General features: G+C 42.2%; 1 protein-coding gene and 1 non-coding gene across 2 annotated transcripts; both read left to right on the forward strand.

Moving 5' to 3' along the window:
- The first annotated feature begins 7905 nt into the window (after nucleotides 1-7905).
- DEFB123 (defensin beta 123) lies at nucleotides 7906-12053 on the forward strand. The gene is made up of 2 exons (XM_045521103.2): nucleotides 7906-7963; nucleotides 11871-12053. Exons 1-2 carry the CDS (start codon nucleotides 7906-7908, stop codon nucleotides 12014-12016), a joined length of 204 nt encoding a protein of 67 aa, XP_045377059.1. The 3' UTR covers nucleotides 12017-12053.
- Nucleotides 8966-9038, forward strand: TRNAP-AGG (transfer RNA proline (anticodon AGG)). The gene has a single exon. It is a non-coding gene; the product is annotated as a tRNA-Pro (tRNA).
- Nucleotides 12054-16368: the final 4315 nt, after the last annotated feature.

Consider the following 16368-nt stretch of genomic DNA (forward strand, 5'->3'; position numbering starts at 1 on the left):
ACATCCCCCTAATGCTTGTTAGCCCCTTCCCTGCTTACTCTACTCATTGCCTCCTCCCAGAGAGTGTAAGTTCCAAGAGGACAGAGGTCTTGGTTGGTTGTTTGGTTGATTGGTTGGTTGGACAGCCCTCTATCTCCAGCACCTATCGCAAGGCCTGACACATGGAATACACTCAACAACATTTATTGAATAAATGAATTATTTAACTAAGTAATGACATATCCACAAGCCCCTAAATCCAGCTGCCATCATGGGAAGAAGAAGGGGAGAGGATGAAAGGAGAAACACTGAAAGACTAAACAATTGCTCAAGGCAGAATGAATCAATCTATTTTAAACCAGAAAAGGTGGATACAATTATTTCCTGAGTTAATGTACAGTCCCTCTGCCCCTTCCAGCCTCTGACTTTCTTACCAGCAGGATGAAAGTCCCTGGGAAAGCTCCAATGAGTTACAAAAAGCAGAGAAGCTACATTTGTTGCACACTAACATTTCAGTGTAGTCAATGTTGACCCCTCAACCTAAGATATTATTTCAAAATGAAAAGTGAGTAAATTGGAACTCAAGAGCAGCCAAGCGGCTTGCTGGGGTTCACAGAGCTATTATGTGATGGAGTAGGTTCTCACCCAGGATTGAGAGGTTCTTCCCTCCTCCCCAGCTGAATGTTGTTTCATGCATGTGTCTACCATGAGCTGACACAAGGTATGAGTCCAGAGTATTCTCAATCCCCACCCCCACGTCCCGACCCCATGGAAAGGTTAGAGAGATGTCTAGAGGGTGGAGGGGGTGGAAGCTTCTGTCAGATGAGAAGGAGGATGGTGCTAGCACCTTGAGCTGGGCAAATTTGATGAAGGCCCTTCTCTCCTTAAAAATTTCTATGGCTCCGGCATAGGGGTTGACAGAGATCGGCAGCACTCATTCTGAGATTCTGTCTCACTTAAGACAGGTGTGAATAGTGCAAAATCCAAGTGATTTCAGGGACATTGTGAGAAAAGCTCACTATTGCCTCCCTTCTTTCCTGCTTCCCATCCCTCCCCATACTCCTCCTCACACACCAGACCTCCTACCCTTGACCCCTACAGCTGACAAAAGAAACGAAGTCTGGGGGCACTGAGGGGAAAGTCTGGAGGTTACACCTGCTGCCTAAGATCTGGCACCTGCTATTGGCGAAGATGAATGTTTGGCAGTTCCCCTTTTATGGGGGTTTAAAAGACAACAAGGCTACATTTGCTGCACACCAAAATTTCAGTGTGTTTAATGTTGATCTCTCAACTTGATTTATTATTTAAAATTGATAAATCAATCAGCTGAAATTCAGAGGAGCCAAGTAGTTTGCTAGGAAGGCTACAGAGCTAGTAAATGGTGGGACAGGGTCTAGCCCAGGATTTGGGGGCTTATATTTCTTGCTCACATAGTGTTGCACATTGCCGCCTGCCAGACTATCCTCCCAATCCCTGGAGAGCCCCCAACCAAGATCTACTCTCCATCCCTCCAACGCTCCCCTGAAAAGGTCTAGGTTACCTGGAATGACCTGGGACAAGAGCACCAGCGCAGCCAAAGTTAGCAAGAATGGCTTCATGACTTCAGGTAGCCCAAGGACTCTCAGCTCTAGCGAGGTGATAAGCAAATGAAGAAGAGCTCTGGACTCTCTGCTCCCTCTTATCAACTGGGACACATGTCACTTAGATGTGCTCTCAGCTGCCCACGGGTACAGTGGGCCCTGGAACAGCCTGCCTCCCTCAGCCTTCTCAGTTACTATCCCGATGTCCCCACATCCACAGTTGGATCATGCATCCCTGAACCGATAAGCCTCCCTTCAGCTCCCTCCACCTTTTAGGAAACAGTGGAGAGAAATCATACAAGCTAGAGGGATTTTTTTTTAAATAGATGATCTTGTCATAACTCAATCTAAAACCCTCCAAGACTCCACATTCCACACTAAAAAAACCATATGGCCTTTACTATGTCCTATAAAGCCCTACATCATCTGTTCTAGAGATTCACTCTTACCGTGGTTTTAATGTAAGTTGAGCAAACTCCTTTCTTCAAATGTAATTTTCCAATCTGGAAGTGGAGGAGTAGAGAAGGGAAAATATTCATTCAGACCTTGGAAAGAGCCTGTCTAATTATTATTATTACTTTGAGACAAATGAAAACAAAAACACAACTTTCCAAAATCTCTGGGAAGCAGCAAAAGCACTTCTAAGAGGGAAGTTTATTTGTATTGATACTAACCTACCTCAAGAAATAAGAAAAATAACAAATAAAAAACCTAACCTACAATCTAAAGGAAGTAGGAAAAGAAGAACAAAGCCCAAATCAGCAGACATAAAGAAATAATATAGATCAGAGATATAAACAGAGACAAAAAATGATAGACAAGATCAATGAAATCAAGAGGTTTGTTTTTTTTTTAAGCAAGAAGCAAAATTGGTAAGCATTAGCTAGGCTCATTAAGGAAAAAAAGAAAAGAAAAGAAAAGAGAGGACCCAAATAAACAAAATAAGAAATGAAAGAGGGGAAATAACAACCAATATCACAGAGATACAAAAATCATAAGAAAACACTACAAACAGTTATATGGTAACAAACTGGACAGCCTAGAAGAAATGGACAAATTTGCAGAAAGAGAAAACTTACCAAGACTGAGTCAAGAATAGATAATTTGAACAGACTGATGACTAGTAATGAATTTGAATTCATGATAAAAATACTCTTAGCAAACAGAAGTCCAGGACTTGACAGCTTCACAAGGAAATTCTACCAAACATATAAGGAAGAGCTAATGCAAATGAGAACTACAATGAGGTATCACCTCACACCAGTCAAAATGACCATCATTAAGAAGTCCACAAATAATAAATGCTGGAGAGGGGTGAAGAAAAGGGAATCCCCCTACATTGTTGAAGGGAATGTAGTTTGGTGCAGCCACTATGGAAAACATCATGGAAATTCCTTAAAGAACTAAAGACAGATTTACCATATGGTCCAGCCATCCCACTCCTGGGCATATATCTAAAGAAAACTCTAATTCAAAAAGATACATGCACCCTAATGTCATAGCAACGCTATTTACAATAGTGAAGACATGGAAGCAACCTAAATGTCCATCCACAGATGATTGAATAAAGAAGTTGTGGTATATATACATATATACAATGGAATACTACTCGGCCATAAAAAATAATGAAATAATGCCATTTGCAACAACATGGAAGGACTAGAGATGACCATATTAAGTGAAGTTAGGTCAGACAGAGAAAGACAAGTATTATATGGTAGCACTTATATGTGAAATCTTAAAAAATGATACAAATGAACTTATTTGCAAAACAGAAACAGACTCACAGACGTAGAAAACAAACTTACAGTTACCAAAGGGGAAAAGGAGGGAGGAAGGATAAATTAGAGGTCTGGGATTAGCAGATACAAACTACTATATATAAAACAGATAAGCAACAAGGTTACTACATTCAATATCTTGTATAATGTTCTATATAATATTCTATAATGAAATATATATATATATATGTGTATAACTTATACACTATGCTGTACACCAGAAACTAACACTTTGTTGGTCACCTGTGCTTCAATAAAAGAAAAAGAGCTAATATCTATCCTTCTCAAACTATTCCCAAAAAAATCGAAGAGAAGGGAGCACTCCCAAATTCATTCCATGAGGTCACCATTACCCTGATACCAAAAATAAACAAAGACACAACAAAAGAAGAAAATTACAGGTCAATATCTTTGATCACTATAGATGCAAAAATTCTCAACAAATATTAGCAAAATGAGTTCAACAATACGTAAAAAGGATCATACACATGATCAAGGGGGGCTAATTCCAGGGATGCAAGAATGGTTCAATATTCACAAATCAATTAATATGATATTCCACACTTGCAAAAGGAAGTATAAAAGTCACATGATAATCTCAATAAATGCAGAAAGAGTATCTGAAAAAGTTTAACATCAGTTCATGAGAAAAATTCTCATCAAAGTTGGTATAGAGGGAACATATCTCAACATAATTAAGGCCATTTATGACAAACCCACAGCTAACATCATACTTAATGGTGAAAAGCTTTTTCTCTAAAATCAGAAACAAGACAAGAAAGCCCACTCTCACCACGTCTATTTATTATAGTGCTGGAAGTCCCAGCCACAGCACTCAGACAAGAAGAAGAGATAAAAAGCATCCAGATTGGAAGGGAAGAAGTAAAATTGTTACTATTTGCAGATGACATGATACTATATATAGAAAGCCCAAAAGTTTTTATTCTTGCTGTATGAAACCAGAGTGATTTGTAGCCCTATGTAAATACCAAGGATTTTTCCCTTTTAAATGGCCCGGGATTGGGTGGTTTTCTAATACATACCATGGTAATTATTGAGCTGAAGGCTTGAGGATCCTTTGCAGGTGTCTGGAGGGCTCTCTCTGAGCACCTCTACCTTCTCTAATGTTGTGATCCGCTTTGATCTCACTGGATTCCCCGTTCTGTTCTCTACAACACTGGGAGATGTTAGAGAACATCTAGAGATGATCATACTAAGTGAAGTAAGTTAGTCAGCGTGTGATCTATCCTGGAGAACAGTCCATGGGCACTTGAGAAGAATGTGTATTCTGCTATTTTGGAATTGAATGTTCTATAGATATCTATTAAGTCCAACAGGTCTAATATGTCATTTAAAACTACTGTTTCCTGTTGATTGTCTATCTGGATGACCTGTCCATTGATGTAAGTGGGGCACTAAACTCTCTTACTGTTATTGTATTATTTTCAAGCTCTCCCTTTGTGTCTGCTAATATTTGCTTTATATATTCAGGTGCTCCTATATTAGGTGCATATATTTTAATAAATGTTATATCCTCTTCTTGTATTGATGCCTTTATCATTGTATAATGCCCTTCTACCAAGTCCTGGAATTGAAGTTGCTGGATAGCAGGACATGCACAGTTTAAAGACTTTGGGTATTGGCAAACACACTCCAAAAGAGGTTGCACCAGCTTGCATTTCCATGATCAAGACCTTACTCTTTCCCTATATCCTACAAATTCTGGAATTATTAATGGAACAGTATTCTTGCCAATTTGGAGAAATGATACCTCACTGTCATTTGAATTCTTTTTTTTTTTTGGATTCCTGGTTCAATTGGGAAGTTGGCCCTCCTGACTCACCACGGACAGGCTATGATGTCTGAGGTGTGCTCAGAGGTGCACACGTTCCAGAATCTTCCCCAGCTCCCCTGTCCCCTGTAACTAAGACAGCTTATGTGGTTACACCTATTCTGGGGTCTTCAGGAGGATAACAAAGGCTTTAAAACCAGAGCAAAGCACACCTGAAACTAACATCATCAATCAACTACACTTCAATAAAAAAATAAGAGTAAAAAAAATTACCACAAAGTTGGTGGCTTAAAAGCAAAATTAGTACACTGATTATGCAAGGAGCTGGCCCAGAGACAGACTGTGATTTTGCAAGAGCCACACAGTGTATTCGGGAATTGGGGTCAAGGGATAGGACCTCCGACCTAACTGTTTCAAAGACTTGGTGACAGAAGAAGTCAACCCAGACAACCCTCAGGTGCAAATCCAATTACCTTGCCCTGTTTCGATGTTTAAAACATAAACTGCTTCATTCTTTCACTTTTTATGTCATTTCAGCACCTAGAGAACTATATATGATACATTCCCTACTGCCCGTCTGCCCCAAATACTTGATTGAAGAGATGGAGGCCCAGGGGAAAAAGCGATTCTCCCAAAATCACACAGAATGTTAGTCGCAGAGTCAGGACAAGATATGTTCAGCTCTGCCTCTCCCACCCTCAATACCCAAATCCTCTGTATATCCCGGCATTTTAAACAGTAGGGTCTCTTCTCTAAGGGAGGAATGAATCCAACAGTTACATTTCTGCCATATTCTCTAGCCACTAGAATGGAAAATCACATTTTGCAATTTCTTTACAGCTTTGTTGAAGTATGATCGGTATACAAAAAAACTGTATATACTTAACGCATACAATTCTATGAGTTTGAACTTATGTATTTGATGATGTTTTTGTAGCTAGCCTGGCAGGTACTCAGACAGCCCAAGCAAGGATGAAATTACATTTTGCAATTCCTTTCCCTGTGTGGAATCGAGTTAGGATTTGCCACAAACTTGCTTGCTTGCTTGCTTGCTTGCTTGCTTGCTTGCTTTTTCATGAGATCTGGGAGATGGGGATGAAGCAGCATCACTGTGCTCTGAAGGTTGTCATTGGTCAGAGCTGGTGAGGGACAGAATCACAGAGGTTTGTAGGTTTCAGTCTGTCCTCGCTGTTCCCTGCTACACGTCAGCTCTCCTTCCCAACTGCCAGCCCTGCTGACCAAAGTGACCCTGGGCCCAGGCCCACCGCTCAACACGCCTCTATGAACTCAAACAGGCAGTAGCTTTGAAGAACAAATGACCTTTCACAGACTTCTACGCCAGCTCCCTTAGTGATCCCACTACCCCCAGCACAGATCTTTCTTCCCAGCTTCTCCCACAATTGAATAGTGTCTCATCGTTATAATAAAATCCTTATTACCGAATGCTGATGGCATTCTGCTGCTTCCCTGAATGAGCCTTAACTAATACATATTTGAAAAATGAACCTCCTTAGAAATGAACACAGACAACGGTGGATTTCTAGTCATTGGGCACTGAGTCCCTTCCTAGCTTCTGTCTCCTCTTGTAAAGGTTTTAATTTAATGTTAAGGGGACTGGTTAGGGTTTTTTGTTTTTTGGTTTTTTTTAATTTATTTGTTTATTTTAATGGAGGTACTGAGGTTTGAACCCAGGACTTTGTGCTAAGGATGCACTCTACCGCTGGAGCTATTCCCCGCCCCCGGTAAAGATTTTAGGAGTTGTTTACACCTACTGACCTCACTCTTTCACTTACCTTTCATTCTTCATCATCCTTGATATGTTTTCTGCCCCTATGGAAATGGTTTTTCAGTGTTATTTTGTCTTGTAAATCCTACATAAGCTTTTCCACCCTTGACTGCTGTATCAAGTAGGGTTCAGCTGGGAAACGGAAGCCACATAGGGTATTTCATACAAGGAATTGGCTGCACGGTTGTTGGAAGGCTGAAAATGAGCAAACCGAAGACCCTGCGGAAACAGTAACCACCCCCGCCCCCCCGCCCCGGGCTGTGGGAACTGAGGGAAGAGGACGGATTTTCAAAACTTGAGTGTTCAGAGGGACCCAATAACTGGTTCTTGGATCTCTGAGGAAGGGGCACAGCCTGGCGCCCAGAAGGTCTGGCTCTGTGGGTAAGGTCCACTGCCTGGTCAGCCCTCGGGTGGCTGGGCGCTGCGGCTACTGGTACTGAGACGGCACAGCCAGGCTGGTGCGGGAGCTTCATCTCTTACTACCATTCTCCTGCCAGTTTCTGCCCCAGTTACCTCCTATTTCTCATATTCCACACCAACAGAAACCTTGGTACAGACTTCCCTTCGCCTAGAACCTCATTTCAGCTCATCGCCTGGCGCTTTGGTATTTATGCCTCCAAACACCGTTCATTGCCATCTTCCCTGCGAAGTCGGCCTCGACCTTCTGGAGTCCTTGTGCGTGGCGCCCCCTTGTGGTCCGTTGGTGCCGGCGGTTTAGAGCCGGGTGGAAGGATGCGTACGAGGTCTTGGATGTGGGACCTTGTTGCTTGACCTAAATGACGAAGGAAGCGTGCCAGCTCAGGGCGTGTGGCTGCACACTGCGGGCTCACGGGGCGAGGGGGCCGTGCCCGTGGTCAGCTGAGGGCACGTGCGGGTGACATCTGTTCCGGTTGGACCAAGGGAGGGGAAGCCAGAGAGGCCAGAGCTCTCCCCCAATTAGCTTTGCCAGCACATCGGACTTGCAGCTTCACTTGGCCACTTCCAGCCATGAAGCTCCTTTTGCTGACTCTGGCTGCACTGCTGCTCTTGTCCCAGCTCACTCCAGGTAACCTGGACCTCTTCAGGGAAGGGGCAGGGTGTGGAGAGTGAGACCTGGTCACAGAATCCCACGGATGGGGAGGATGGGATGCCCGGCCTCTGTAGGTCACCTCACGGAGTCACATGGAGGAGGAGCCCGCACCGGCGGCAGGCGCCAGATCTTAGGCATCAACTACACCTAGAGCTTCTGGCTCAGCCACCCCAACCCACTCTCCCAGGGAGCATGCCCGGGTGGCCCCACGTGTGAGGAAGAACGGAAGAGGTGGGCGGGAGGAGCAGGGAGAGGATGGGATAGTAGTGGCCCTTTCACAAAATTGTCCCCAGAATGATCTAGGCTTCGTAAAGACTGCAGCCACCTTAAGGAGAGAGGAGAGCTCGTATTTATTTGTTGCTGTCTCTGTGCCTAGCTCTGGTGTTGGGAGCTAGGACCACAGAGATCAGTGACATGGCCTGGGAGGAACTCACTGCGAGAGACGTGAAATAGCATTTCAACCCAGAGTGCCAGAGGGGATCCAGGGTCCTGGGGTGCCCATGGTCAGCCCAGAATTTCAATTTCCTCATTTCTCAAACTGCTATAACAGAGCCATGCATATAGCCATCTAGGGTTGAGGGAACAACATTGAACACACTGAAACTTTGGTGTGCAAAAAAAAAAAAATGTAGCCTCTTCATTTTCTATAACTCACCTAGATTTTCCCAGGAACTTCCATCCTGCTGCCAGGACAGTGGTGGAGGGCACTTAGCAATTAAATGTTCATCTGTTCTGACTTAAAACAGTTTCGAGTTAATTCCGTCTCTTTGGAATAAATACTCCATCTTTGAGCATTTCTCCTTCTCCAAGATTACACCTGGATTTAGGAGAAAGTAACTTGATATGTCATGATTTAGTCAATCAGTTCATTCAATAAACGTGATTGAATGGATTTCATGTTCCAGGCACTGTGGTAGGTACAGGAGGTAGAGCAGTGAACAAAACAGAACAAAACAAGGTAAGAAAAGCCTTCAAGGGGGAGGGTATAGCTCAGTGGTAGAGTGTGTACTTAGGATGCACAGGGTTCTGGGTTCAATCCCCAGTACCTCCATAAAAATATTAGTAAATAAATAAAAATAAAACCTAATTATCTCCCTCCCTCCACCCCCCCCCCCAAAAAAAGAAAAGCAAGAATACTTCAGGCTCTTGGAGCTTACATTCTATTGAGGGAGGCAGAAAAAAATTTTTAAGAAAGTGAAACATACAGAATGTCAGATTGTGAGTATAAAGAACAAAACAGGCAGGAAAGGGGACAAAGATTACCAGCAGAATATGGATTTGCCATTTGAAAGGAGTATTCGTGGAATGGCTCACTGTGACCTGAGGGAGGATAAGGGGTGGGTCATGTGGATTTGTGGGGAAGGTATTTCAAATACAAAGCTTCTGACAGGATTGATTTGAGAAAACAGGGTTTCTCAGCACTTTGTCCTTTTGTTCATTAACAAAAGAAGTTTCACTGGTTCACAACTAGTTATCTGGTGTGACAAGATATACTGGGCTCATCGTGAACAATTCCTGCGCCAGACCTTGAACTAGCCATTTCTTCAAGAAGCCCTAATTTTTTTTAGTAAGAAAATGGCATTTCAGAACTGTGATCTAGATGCCAGCAATATTCAACGCTACTAAACTGGTTCTTCTCTCTACATCTTTACAGTAGATAGAACAGGTGGCAAAATCAACACATTGAATACACATGAAATACCTCATGAATTCATATTGATAATTCCTATTCAAAGTGAGGACTACAGGTTTTGTACTCAGACTATTCCGTATTACTTCAGTATGTTCTTTCTTCCACACCAATATTCTCAGATAAGCTGTGTACTCCTTCAGCATTTTCAAGTCACCTTTTGTTTAAAGAACGTTCTCTTGAATTATAGTTTGTAGTATTTCTTCTGACTTCTTGCTCTGATTTTATTTCTCAAGGTCTCATCTTGTCTCTGTATTGAATCTCCTCTGCCTATCTTTAATATTTGTTGCTTTCTATTGAACTTTTTTCTTATCGTTTTTATCAGTTTTATTAAATTATCATTTGTGTAAGATTAAATGTCCACATTTTAAGTATACAACACGAGTTTCAACAAATTTATACACTCACATAACCACCACTGCAATTGTGGTTTAATACATTTCCATTACCCTGAAAAAAGCTCTCATTCCCCTTTGCTATCAGTCACCTCTTGGGTCCCTCAGCCACCAGCTATGACTAATCTATATTCTGTCACTTTAGTTTGGCCTTTTGAAATTATACAACATGAAGACTTTTGTGCCCGGCTTCTTTAACTTAGCATAATGCTTTTGTGATTCAACCATGTTCGTGTGTCAGTAGCTTGTTTCTTTGTGTTGGTGAGTAGTAGTCCATTGTATGAACATAAACTACAATTTGTTTATCAATTAACTAATTGTTAGATGTTTGGGCAGTTTCCAGTTTTTCGCTGTTGTAAATAGAGCTATTCTGAAAGGGTCAATGCAAGTCTTCATTTCTCTAAATACCTAAGGGTGGAGTTGCTGGGTTGTATGATTAAGGTTATGATAAACTTTATAAAAAACTGCAAACCGTTTTCCAAAGTGGCTGTACCATTTTGCATTCCTACTAACGATACGAGATTTACAGTTGCTCCGCATCTTTGTCAACACATGGATTGTCTGTCTTTCCATTTTAACCATTCTAGTGGGCATGTAGTTTTCATTGTTTTACTGATAGCTAAAACACTTAATGACTAATCATATGAAACATTTTGTTGTGTTTATTTGCCATTTATGTCTTCTTTGGTGTAATGCCCACTTTTAATCAGGTTTTTTGTGTGTTGTATGTATTCTAGGTAAACTTTCTTTGTAAGATATACCCTTTGTAAATACTTTCTTCTAGACTATAAATTGCCTTTTGATTTACTTAACAAGTGTCTTTTGAAAGGCAAGAACTTTTAGTTTTGAAGAAGTCCAAAGTATTCGAGCATTTTCTCCTATGGTTTCTTCCAGATGCTGTATTGTTTTAGCTCTTACATTTAGGTCCATAATTCATTTCAAGGTAATTTTTGTGTATAGTGTGAGATAAAGGTTGAGGTTCACTTATTTGCACATGGATATGCTAACATCGTTTAATGAAAAGGATTTCTGTTTCCCTCTTTGAATTACCTTGACATCTTTGTTGAAAATCAATTGACCATATAGGTTGGGATCAACTTATGGACTCTCTCTGCCATTCCACTGATCTATATGTCTGTCCTTATGCCAATACCATGTTGTCTTGGTTACTCCGGCTTTGTAGTAAAGCTTGAAATCAGGTAGTGTAAGTCCTCAAACTTTGTTGTTTTAAAAATCGTTTTAGCTGTTTCAGGTCCTTTGCATTTTCACATAAATTTTAGACTCAGCTTTTCAATTCTACAAAATAGCCTGCTGGAATTTTTCTTGGGACTGTGTTGATTAATTTAAGGAGAATTGAGATCTTATCAAAATTAAGTCTTTGAATCCATGAACATGGTGGCTCTCTTCATTTCTTTATGTCTTCCTTTCTTTCTCTGAAATGTGTTATGGTTTTTATCTTTTGCGTAATGTAGTGGGCTAAATAATGACTCCCCAAAGCTTTCCAAGCCCTAATCCCCAGAACCTATGAATATATTACCTTACATGGTAAAGGAGATTTTGCAGGTGTGATTAAGTTAAGGATCTTGAGATGGGGAGATTATCTTGGCATTTCTGGGTGCACTCAGTGTAATCACAAGAGACCTAATAAAGGGGAAGCAAGAGATACAGATGGAAGCCAGAGGAAACTGAGCACCCTCTATCACATCTGTTTTAACCCTTTTAAGATCTTCCAAACCCAGAACCTACCTCTTCTTAGAACTGACACCATCTCCATTCTTCTTTCTTTTTTGTGTGTCAGGTGGCACCCAAAAATGCTGGAATCTTCGTGGCAGATGCCGTCAGAGATGCTTCAAGAAGGAAAGCGTCTATGTTTACTGCACAAATAATAAAATGTGCTGTGTGAAGCCCAAGTACCAGCCAAGAGAAACGTTAAGGAGATTTTAAGTTCTTTGAAGCCTAAAGCCATCAAAATGCAGATGAAGCTACCCTGAGTCTGACCCCGATGGATGCCCGAGCTCTGTCAATAAACATCTCTGGCTGACCTTTGTGTTTGCCTGTTAGTCTACACAGCTGTTCTCAGGAGGTCCTCTTTCAGGTGGTCCATTAAGTCAAAACTATTCTCATCATAATAATCATTCTTTGCCTTTTTCAATCTCACTCTCACAAGTGTGCAGTGGAATTTTCTGGAATCTATGCAACATGTGATAATATCATTCTGGCAGCTAATGAAAAGTGTGCTTATGTATCCTTATGTTTCTAGAATTTTTAAGGTAAAGGCTTTAGGTATAAATGTGTTCATTTTCAGAGATTAACTCAGGTTGTTCTCAGTAATTCCATGGTGCTCTTACCGGCTGTCTTTAGCTATAATATTCATCTCTGTGACCTCATTATCATCTCATAAATCATTACTCTGAAATTCCAAACTTTTCTTTTTACCTACGTGGTAACGCAACAAGAACTAAAAACATTTTGTTGTCTTGGTTTGCAGAGGTGTGTTAACAACCAGAACCGATTAGCTAACAGAAGAAAGGATATGCTCTCCTTGAGTTAAAAAAAAAAAAAAACTTATTCTAGTCTCTATAGTTCTTTTGAATACAATTTCTGGCACAGAATATTTCAAAGTTAAAAGACATGTTCAGAAGAAGGAAAATATGACACAATCAAGAATCAAAGTAATCAATAGAAGCAGACCCAAAGATGGCGCAGTTGTTGGAATTAACAGACAACTTTCTTCTGGTTTGATTAAGATATAATTGGCATATAGCACTATATGTCACCTGATATATGTTTAACTTATACACTATATACATTTAAGGTGCACAGCATAATGATTTGACTTACATACATCATGAAGTGATTATCACGATAAGTTTAGTGAACTTCCCTCATCTCACATAGATACAAAGTTAAAGCACTAGAAAAAAAATTTGTCTTATGATGAGAACTCTCAGGATTTACTCTCTTAACAACTTTCATATATAATATACAGCAGTGTTAATTATACTTATCATGTTGTACATCACATCCCTAGTACTTATGTATCTTATAACTGGCAGTTTGTGCCTTTTGACAGCTTTCATCCAACTTCTCTCCCTCTACCTTACCTCTAGGAATCACAAATTTGATCTCTCTTTCTATTCTTAGAGAATTTCCTTTAATATTTATTGTAAAGCTGGTTTGGTGAAGCTGAACTCTTTTAGCTTTCGTCTGTAAAGCTTTCAATCTCTCCATCAAATCTGAATGAAGGCCTTGCCAGGTAGAGTATTCCTGATTGTAGGTTTTTCCCTTTCATCGCTTTCAACATATCATGCTATTCCCTTCTGGCCCGCAGAGTTTCTGCTGAAAGTCAGCTGATAGCCTTATGGGAGTTCCTTTGTACATAACTTGTTGCTTATCCCTGGCTGCTTTTAATATTCTTTCTTTAATTTTTGCCATTTTTATTACAATGTCTGGTGGTGTGATCCTCTTTGGGAGTCTGTGCTTCCCTGACCCGAATGTCTGTTTCCTTTCCCAGGTTAGGGACATTTTCAGCTTTATGTCTTCAAGTATATTCTCTGCCCCTTTCTCTCTCTCTTCTCATCCTGGGACCCCTATAATGTGAATATTAGTACACTTGATGTCGTCCCAGAGGTCTCTCAAACTGTCCTCATTTTTTTTTTCTTCTTTATTTTTTCTGTTCAGCTTCAGTGATTTCCACTTCTCTGTCTTGCAGCTCATTGGTTCGTTCCTCTGTATCTTTAATCTACTATTGATTTCCTCTAGTATATTTGTCATGTCAGTTACTGTATTATTTGTCTCTGTTGGGTTCTTCTTTATATTTTCTAACTCTTTGTTAAAAACTTCTGACTTCTCTCTCTGTTCATTCAATCTTCTCCCAAGTTCTTTGAACATCTTCAGGATAATTACCTTGAACTCTCTGTAGGGTAGATTGCCTACCTCCCCTTTACTGAGTTCTTCTGGGGTTTTATCTTGTTCCTTCATTTGAAACATATTCCTCTGTTGCCTCATTTTGCCTAATTTGTTGGGGTTTTTTTCTATGTATCTGGTAGTTTGGTTCTATTTCCCAGCCTCGGAGAGGTGGCCTTTTGTAGGAGACATCCTATGTATCCCAGTAGTGCACCCACCTCCAGTCACCAGAGCTCTATGCTCGAGGGGTGCCCTCTATGTGGGCTGCGTGAGTCCTCCTGTTGTTGCAGGCTGACGACTGTGGGGGGTCTAGTAAGCATAGCTGGCCCCCAGTCCAGTTGGTTGCCAGGCCCTGACTCATGTTGAGGCTGCCAGCCACTGGTTGGCAGGGCTGGGTAATGAGGCTGCTGGCTGTAGAGTTGGTCCTGGGACTAGTGCTGGCCCACTGGTGGGCAGAGCCAGGTCCTGGAGTGAGAGGTTGTGGGGCCAGGGGTCCAGATCTAGTATTGGCCTGCTGATGGGTGAACAGGGTCTTGGAATGAGAGGCTGCAGGGTTGCAGTGTTCGTGGGGCTGTTAACCACCTTCTGGTGGGTGGGGATAGGACTCAGGGGATCCCAAGGCTGGTGCTCACCCATTGGTGGATAAAGGCCTGTTGTGGGACCTAGGGTCTCTGGCTGTAGGACCCAAGGGTCCTGGGGTTGGTGTTGGCAGACTGGTGCGTGGAGCTGGGGCCAAGGGGGTCCTGGGGCTAGTGCCCACTCACCAGGTAGACCAGGGTCCTAGGGTCTCTGACTGCAGGGTCCTTGGGGTCCAGGGCTAGTGCTAGTGTGCTGGTGTGCAGGGCTGGGTCCTGGGCCCTCTAGTGGCAGAGCCAGGACAAGGGCAGCTGTGGGCTCCAGGGGGTCTTAGGGCAGTAGGCCTGCCGGTAGTGGGGCTTGTGTCCCTGCCCAGCTTGTTGCTTGGCCTGGGGTGTCCCAGTACTAGTGCCAAAAGGTTAGTGGGTGGAATCAGTTGCCCCAGAACTAATAAGCTAGAGGGAGGATTCCAAAATGGCACTCGCCAGCATCAGTGTCCACATGGCAGGATAAACTCCCCAAAACGGCTGCCACCAGGGTCTGTGTCCCCGAGGTGAGCTCCAGTTGCCTCCTGCCTCTCCAAGAGGCTCTCCAAGATTAGCAAGTATCTCTGACCCAGGCTCTTTTCAAATGACGGCTTCTGCCCTGGGTCCCGGAGTATGTGAGATTTGGTGTGCGCCTTTTAAGAGTGGAGTCTTTCCCACAGCCCTCTGGCTGTCCTGAAAGTAAGCCCCGCTGGCCTTCAAAGCCAAACATTCGGGAGGTCCATCTTCCTGGTGCAGGACCCCTAGGCTGGCAGCCCGATGCGAGACTCAGACCCCTTGCTCCTCAGGGAGACCCTCAACTGCAATTGCTCTCCCTTTTGTGGGGATGCGGGTCTTGACTATACCATGACGCCACCCCTCCTGCCCATCTCGTTGTGGTTCCTTCTTTGTATCTTTAGTTGTAGAAGCAATAGACAACTTTAAAATAAGTATTATAAATATGTTAAGAAAATGGGAATTCTGAGAAATAGTGAATAGTTGTTATTTTAATCCACTAGGTTTTAGAGTGGTTTGTAATGCAGTGATAGAAAACCGATACACTGTTTTTCTGTGTGTGAGTTTAGATTATCCTTTCAATCAATCTTTCCCTCTAATTTCCTTTCCCATTTGGTTACTGGGCGCCATCTAACTGGAAGACTCCTGGAATCACTACTGATATCCTGGAAGTTTCATCCAGTCCTTCCCTCCCACTGCCCACCACTCAGGATCCTCACCATCAATATTTAAACATGGCATTTTGGGTCCCTTGTTACTAGTGTCAACTCAGAAATAGCATTGCCTTTCCCAAGTGTATAATCACCCTGGTAAATGGCCACAGTCGCCTTAGCCTGAAGGAAAATTTTCAGTATATACTTGCAACATTGTTATAGAGTCCTCCCTCCCTCTAAGGGACCGGCCTCTAAGTCAGTCAAGGGCCTCTTGGTCTGTGAATTTAAATGAGAAGCCATGATTCTCTATTGAGGCAACTCAGTAAGGGGTTTTTCCATGATGTGTTCTAGCAGGACATTTTAATTTTGTTTGCAAAATGGGCCAATACTTCATTTTCCAGAACAGTCACACATGTTGCATGCCATCTAGCTTCCCAGGTCCCCTATCTACAAATTCCAGGAAGGGTACCATTAATTTTGAAGAGTAAAAAAATGCCCCTAGTAAATTCCCCAAGTAACCTCTAGATGGCAGTATCTCTCCTTTGAGAATCTGATCTAGCTATTAACAGTCCTCTCAAACCTCATCTTGTATCCCTCTCCCCTTGCGTACCGTTAGCCACAA

This window comes from Camelus bactrianus, chromosome 19 (assembly GCF_048773025.1).
Source record: "Camelus bactrianus isolate YW-2024 breed Bactrian camel chromosome 19, ASM4877302v1, whole genome shotgun sequence".
In the NCBI taxonomy this organism is placed as follows: Eukaryota; Metazoa; Chordata; class Mammalia; order Artiodactyla; family Camelidae; genus Camelus; species Camelus bactrianus.